The following is a 7,390-nucleotide window of genomic DNA, read 5'->3' as shown; positions in this document are numbered from 1 at the left end:
TCACATCCCATCTCCCAACACCCAAATCCCACCTCCCATCATCCAAATCCCATCTCTCAACGCCCAAATCCCATCTCCCATCACCCCTTATTTCCCATCCCCCCAAATCCCACCTCCCCTCACCCAAATCCCACCTCTCCTTACCCAAACCCCACATCCCACCCCTTCCCACCCCCTCTTCCATCTCCATCCACCACCAACTCCCGTGGGACTCCCCAGCCCATTCCCATTCCCATTCCCGTTCCCGTTGCCGGCAGGGAGCTGGAGCTGCGCTTCGCCGTGTCCGAGGTGCCGGCCGTGGTGGTGCTGAAGCCCAGCGGGGAGGTGCTGGTGGCCAACGCCGTGGAGGAGATCCAGAGGATGGGGCCCAGCTGCTTCCAGAACTGGCAGGAGGCCGCCGAGATCCTGGACCGGAATTTCCGCCTGGCCGAGGATTTCGACAACCACGCCCGGAGGAGCCTCACGCACCCCCTGCGCCGGCTCAAGTACAAGCTGGACAAGGACAAGGACAGGGAAGAGAGGGAGGAAGAAGGGGAAGGAGACCCTTGAGCAGCTCCAAGAGCTCGTGGGATCCGTGGGATGGCTCCCACATCCAGCTTCTCCCACCTGGAAAATCACTGTAATTGAGATATTCCGACCCGGAGTGGGATGTATTTCCTTACATCATCCTGGAATCCGGCACCAGAAAAATCTTGCCGGGGCATCTCAGGCATTTATTTACCAGAATTGGGATTAAAAGTAACGTTTTTGTTGTCTGTTTACCAAAAAAGGGGAGAAGAAAAGTAATTCCTAGAGACCAGAATTCAGGGAACAACTGTAAACAGCTCAAAAACTGGGAATTGCATTAAAAATGCCCAAGGGAGGTGGTGAAGGGTCCTGGGGTCCCGATGTGATTCCAACCCCAAATGATGGGACATCACCCGGGGGCCTTGGAACTGCTGCTCCTGCCTCCCGCTTTCCCTGTGGGATAATTCCCTTCCTTCCCGTGTGGATTAGGAGGAGCCACACAGAGGGGCCCCCAGACCTTCCCTGCTCCAAACTAAACACACCCCCCTGCCCTGTTTTCCTCCTGGAGAGGCCTGGAAAAGCCACCAAGAGTGTCCAGGGATGTTATCCCACCCAAATCCGTGCCCAGGGCAGTTACCCAGGGGAGTGGAGTGTTGGTTGGTCCCTTCCCAACAACATCCTCAGCTGGTTTTCCATCTCATCCCACGAGCAAAGGTGACGAGATCCCAGGTTCATGTTTCCCTTCAGGCCCCAATTTAAGGTGTTTCCAACAATACTTGGAATTAGAGTGTCCCAAACAGCCGAGCCTGGGGAAGGAGAAAGGGGGAGGGAGGAGTTTTCCAGGTCCTTCATGATTTTTTTTGGGATTCCAAACAGCTGTTAACTCGTTGGAGGAAAAGCAAAACCCCGCTGTGGGCTGGGATTCCTTCCCCATCCCTTTGTTTTAAGGGATTCTTTGATGGTCTGGGCTCCCACCAGCTCTGCTCCGGAGCTGGCCCTGATCCAGCAGCCGGGGGTGTGATGGAATTCCTGCATTTTTAAAGGTTCGTGGATGTGCTGCTCCCATCCCTGGGATGGAACTGGGGGGGGGGGGGGGGGGTTGGGCTCCTCTGAGAGGGTTTGGGAATCTCTGAGCCAGCTGGGACTCGGGAACGATTCATTAGAGCAATTTTGTGGGGGTGCTGATGACATTGGGATGACATGACTCCTTCCAGGAGGTTTCTAAACATTCCTGGGATTCCAAAAAAGCAGCCAAAAAACCAACCCTTCGGATGGTCATGGGGGGGGGGGAACGGTGGCAGCCGAGAGGGTTAAAGGAAAATGTTGCCTTTAGGGCTTGTTTGGGAACGCAAAATCCACGCAAACAATTAAAACCCCCCTTGGAAAGGAGAAGTGGAAGAAAGGGGAGGGGACAGATGTTTTCCTTGGAAGCGTTTCCCTGCCGAGGCTCTGCTGGGCACCAGGACGTGGCCGGGTTGGGATCAGGTTACTCCATGACCCGGCTTGGGGGGGACAACGCCAGGACACCCCGGGAGACCCTTTGGAATGGGGGAGGAACAGGAAAACTCCTGGAGGGAGGGAGGGAATGGGGGGAGAAGAGGGGCTGGACTGGAGGCTGTCAGGGCTCCGCAGTCCTGTCCCTGTTCAGCATCCAGTGCTGCATCCCAGGGGGTTTGTTGTGGATCCCTGTCTCCATCCCTTTGTCCTGGGCTCTCCGTGACCTCCTCCCTGTGGATCCCTGTCCCTGTGGATCCCTGTCCCGGTGTCCATCCCTTTGTCCCGGGCCGTCCCCGTCTCCCAGGGCAGGTCCTGCTCTCCTGGTGTCCCTGGCAGCAGGTCGGGGCTGTTCCTGGTGATAACATCGTTCCCAGGGAAGCAGACAAGGGAGGAGGATCCTGACCCGATGGTCCAGTTAGGATGTGAGGGGCCGAATCCTCACGGTCCAGCTGGAATGTGGGGCTGGATCTGACCCTCTGGTCCACTCAGAAGGAGGGGGTCTGGATTCTGACCCCGTGGTCCAGTTGGAATGTGGGGGGTTGGATCCTGACTCAACGGCCCACTGGAAACGGGGGGGCTGGATCCTGACTGATGGTCCAGTTGGGATACGGGGATTTGGATCCCGATCCAAAGATCCACCCGGGATGTGGGGGGCTGGGTCCAGACCCGACGTACCCCCCGAGCCGCGGGTGCTGTCGGTGCCCCGGTCCTCCGGTCCCCCCCTCCGGGATCCTCGGGCAGCCCCCGCTCCCCGGCCGGGGCTCCCCAGTGCGGGACTGGGACCAGTTGCCGGGCGGGTCCTGGCGCCGCTCCCGCCCCGGGACCGGTCCTGCGGGGCGATGCGGCCGCCGCGGAGCCACCTCGATCCAGCCGCGGCCGGAGGCTCTCGGAAAGCGCTTTTGGGGCTCCGAGGAGGCGCCGAGGGCTCGGATTTCGGCTCCCGGGGCCCGCAGGACCCGCCCAGGGGAGGATCCGAGGAGGCCGCGGCTCCTCCGCAGCCGCACTAAGTCGCCTCCCAGGAGCTTCTTCTCCCCGCGATGGACTCCGCGGCTCAAACTTTCCTGTGAGGCGCTCGGGGGGGGTTGTTATTCCCCGGCTTGGGAAGCGGCTCTGCCCTCCAGGAGATGGGGATCCCCTGGCAGGATCGCCGCCCTGGCTCCCCGGGGCGCCGGGGTCGATGCTGAGCGCCGGGTTCGGAGGCGGCGTTGAGTTCCCAGGTAAGACTTTTCCTCTCGGGGGTAAAAACGCTCTTCCAGGCTTAAAAAAAAATGGAGCGGCGGTTGGAGCGGTTGGCTCGAGAGCCGCGGGTAAAACAGGTTGGATGTGAGCCCCGGGAGCCTTTACGGATCCATTGTTCCGCCTCGATCGGCGCCGATTGTGGTTATTAAGTGGGAGCCGAATTCCAAGCCATTCATCCCCGCTCCACGCGCGGCTGCGGGGCTGGCAACAAGTGGTGGACGCCTTCCCAGATCCCGGAGTTGAGCGCTTCCCCGGGAGGAACTGGAATTACCCAGGAATTAAAAAGGAATCGCACCTTTACCGCGGTGCGGAGGGACTCCTGAACTCGCCGCGAACTCTCGAGCTGCGGAGGGCGAGAAATCCCAGAGGAGAAACGACGTGTCCTGCCCTCCTTCCCAGCCGGTTCCTGCCCCCCTGGAAGAGCCGCGCTGGGACGGCGGGGGGAGCCGGGCGGTGTTCGCCGATTGCTCAAGGCGGAGGGGCCGTGAGCGGAGCCGGCCGCTCGTTTTACCGAGTAAACAAAGCCGGGGAGCCCGGACCTGGCGCCGGGCAGAGCGGAGCGGAGCCCGGGGGGGTTGCTCGGACACCGAACAATAGACTCATCCAGCTCCTTTGTGCATCATGGCCCCAGCCCCGGCTCGGCTCCGCTGCTCCTCGGGCTCTTTTCCTCATCCCCCTCCCGGGAAATGGGGATTTGTGGCCCCGGCCGTCCTTGGTGCCGGGCCCCAAGGTCGGGCGGTAATTGCAGGGTGGCAGCGGAGCTCCCGGAGCCGCTCACGGGCGTTGTTAACCTGTCGCTCCCCGCTCTGCGACACCCCGAGCGGGGCGGGCTCCGAGCCCTCGGCGCGTTCCGGAGGGATTTGGGGCTCTCCGAGTTTCCCTCGCGCTCCGAGTCCTGCCCAGAGAAGCGGGTTTGGGGTGTTGGCATCGGCGCGGACGCTCCAGATTTGTGTGTGATGCCAGGGCTTGAAGGGGGTTTGTGAGATTCACCCGGGCAGGGAGTGACAGGACAAGGGGGGAAGGGATTTGAACTAAAAGGAAACATTTAGGTGGATTCCCTGATTGAATGGGGAGGAGCTGGGATGGAATTCCCAGAGAAGCCGGGGCTGCCCCATCCCTGGAAGTGTCCAAGGCCGGATTGGAGCAACCTGGGATAGTGGAAGGTGTCCCTGCCCGGGGCAGGGGGTGGAACGAGGTGACCTTAAAATGTCCCCTCCCACCCAAACCATTCATGATTCTGTGACTTCCTGAACTTCAGCGATTTGGGACTGTCGCACATTGAGAGGGAGCTGTTTTGCATGTGAATGGCCCGGCCTTGATCCCGTACCTGCCCGGGAACACCCTGGGAAGGTGCTCATCAACCTGCCGTGATTCACAGCGCGGTTGTTCCTCCTCTCCCAGGGCTTTCCTGCCCTCCTCGTCCTTCCCCCGGCTCCCCACGTTCCAGCCGGAACGCTCCCGGTTACCTGCCAGGCCACCCCGGGCTCCTTCCATCCCTCCCACTCCATCGGCTCCAGGTCCACAAACATCCCACGAGCTGAGGAAAAGAGGGAACACGGGCTTGCTCCACAGGCCCAGCCCACCCAAAATCCCCCCCCGGGGCATCCTGACTCCTCCCCTCCCTCTTTTCCTTCTCCCCCCACCCCCCAGTGTTTATGAAAGGCGATATTTCCCCGCTCAGCAGCTTTTTGAGTGGCCCATCCCGGGCTGTGTCCAGCTCTCCCCTCGGGGGGTGTCGGAGGAGGCAGCGGGATCAAAAGTTCAGCTGCAGGTACAATGGGGTTTTCTTGGCTCGGCTCCTTGTTTGCACAACCCAGGTGGGTGCGGTGCCCGCAGATAAGCCCGGAACGATTCCCTGTTGCTACGCCGAGGGCTCCGGGGGCCGGAGCGTCCCGGAAAACGCAGCCCCGGAGCCTCCTCTGCCCGCAGAGCTCGGGGACGGGAGGGCCCCGAGCGGGGTTTGGGTTTCGGGGTGACTAAAGCGGGGCTGACTCAGGCGCTCGGGGGTTCCTCCCTGTTTGGAGACAGTTGTGTTCCTGCCGCGTTCTCCGAAATGAGGAGGATCGAGGAACGGCCCGAGCTGGAGGGACCCACGAGGGTCATCGAGCCCAATCCCCGCCCGGGACACCCCAAAATCCCACCCTGTGCCTGAGGGTGTTACCCAAACGCTCCCCGAGCTCTAAAATCGTGGAATATCCTGAGTTGGAAGGAACCCACAGGGGTCATTGAGTCCAAGTCCTGGCCCTGCTCAGGACACCCCAAAATCCCCCCCTGTCCCTGTTGTCCCAACGCTCCTGGAGCTCTGGCGGCCTCGGAGCCGTGACCGATCCCTGGGGAGCCTGTTCCCAGTGCCCGACCACCCTCCGGATGAAAAACCTCTCCCAAACATCCAGCCTGGCCCTCCCCTGGCTCAGCTTCCCGAGGGGATGTTCGGGGACGGGCAGAGCCAGTGACTTCATGTGCAGGACTCTCCAGGGGAAGGAAAATCCGTGTCATCTTTGGGCACCTCCGGAGGCTCCGGGTTTGCCCATCCCTGTGGGACCAGAGCCAGGCCTGACTTGAGATTTCCAGGCTCTGGGTTAGGGAAGGAGCAGGAACATCTGTGGGGTGGGATCAGCGGGTTCTCATCCCTCGGGCTGTGTTTTTCCTGCCTTTTTTCTTTAATCATGGAATGGTTTGGGTGGGAAGGGAACTTTTTGAAGCTCGTCTGGTTCCACCCCCTGCCATGGGCTGGGTCCTCTCCCGCTGGAGCAAAACCCTGTTGGTTCCCAGGTGTAAAATCCGAGGCTGGGGGGTGAAATATCCTTTAATTTACCTGCTGCTCGTGCTCGGCTCCCCATGGACCAGGAAGCTGCGGCTTTGGGAATGGATCCTTCCCGCTGGAATCCACACCGGAGGCTTGTCAGGTCTTGCTCCCAGCACGGCCCTGGGTGTCAAAGAAACGTGAGGAGCCTCAAACAGCTTTTTCTATCCGGTTTTTCCATCCAATTTGGGGATTTTTGGGGCTGCAGCCTCGTTCCAGAGCTGGCTGGGAAGAAGGGAGTCACTTCCCCCACTGCACAGGTGACTTTAAACCGGAAAACAGAAGGTTTAGGGCAGATACTGGGGAGCAATCCCCCCCCTGAGAGGGTGGGGAGGGGCTGGGATGGAATTCCCAGAGAAGCTGTGGCTGCCCCACCCCTGGAAGTGTCCAAGGCCAGGTTGGACAGGGCTTGGAGCAACCTGGGCCATGGAAGGTGTCCCTGCCCGTGGGACAGGATGAGCTTTAAGGTCCCTTCCCGACCCATTCCATGATCCCACACAGCCCATGTGGTCCAGAAATGTCCTGGATGACCCAGCTCTTGCAGAGATCCGCCCCCACGGCTGTGTGTCCTGATTTATTGCTGATGTTCCCTCTCCAGGGCTGAGGGGCTGTTCCCAGCCCTCTCTTTGCAGAGTTTGGGAAGCCCTCACCCGTTCAGGAAGGACCAGCACATGGAGCAGTGTCTGGAAGCAGCCGTGGCTTCTGTTGGGCTTTAAGCAGCAAAACTGCCCAGGGAGGCTGAGCTTTGGTGCTCTCAGAGCATTCCTGGGGCAGCAGCAGCTGTGGAGCCTCAGCCTTCATGGGGGGGGGGGAATGTTTAGGAACTGGCTGATAAACCCTCTTTGTTTTCACATTTCTGAAGCATCACGTCTGGGACAACCACAACAGTTTAGTCTGTCCGGTGGGCCGGGCCGGGACATTCCCTTATCGGATCTGGCAGATCCAACCTCCTCCCAGGAGCCTTCCAGGTCCTGCTGCCTCCTCGGGGTGACTCTGGGGGCAGCCGAGGACTCTGGGGACGGCTGAGGACTTTCCTGTTGCTCCTGTGGTTGTTCCTGGGTGTTCCCAGCTCCTCCCTGTGGTTGTTCCAGGGTGTTCCAAGCTCTCCCATCCATGCCGGGGTTGTTCCTGAATGTTCCAAGCTCCTCCCTGTCCCATCCCCCCTGTGGTTGTTCCTGGGTGTTCCAAGCCCCTTCCTGTCCCATCCATCCTGTGGTTGTTCCTGGGTGTTCCAAGCTCTCCCATCCATCCCGTTGTTGTTCCTGGGTGTTCCAAGCTCTCCCATCCATCCCGTGGTTGTTCCTGGCTGTTCCAAGCTCTCCCATCCATCCTCTGGCTGTTCCT

General features: G+C 60.5%; 2 protein-coding genes across 2 annotated transcripts in view; both read left to right on the top strand.

Annotated features, from left to right (window-relative positions):
• Positions 1–219: 219 nt before the first annotated feature.
• On the top strand, positions 220–722 carry NXNL1 (nucleoredoxin like 1; the record flags this gene model as incomplete). Its single annotated transcript, XM_027703542.1, has 1 exon — positions 220–722. A coding segment is annotated over one exon (330 nt), but the record flags the coding sequence as incomplete, so codon positions are not given.
• Positions 723–2,999: 2,277 nt separating this feature from the next.
• The window catches only part of LPAR2 (lysophosphatidic acid receptor 2), a 6,895-nt gene continuing 2,504 nt past the window's right edge, over positions 3,000–7,390 (top strand). Inside the window, exon 1 of the mRNA XM_027703541.1 lies at positions 3,000–3,221. The gene's annotated coding sequence lies outside the window, so the exon portion shown is untranslated. The remainder of the gene's footprint in view (positions 3,222–7,390) is intronic.

The sequence above is a fragment of the Neopelma chrysocephalum genome, unplaced genomic scaffold, assembly GCF_003984885.1.
Source record: "Neopelma chrysocephalum unplaced genomic scaffold, ASM398488v2 Primary Assembly neopelma1_235, whole genome shotgun sequence".
NCBI lineage: Eukaryota > Metazoa > Chordata > Aves > Passeriformes > Pipridae > Neopelma > Neopelma chrysocephalum.
The sequence above is the reverse complement of the archived record's forward strand: the minus strand, read 5'-3'. Positions and strand labels throughout refer to the sequence as shown.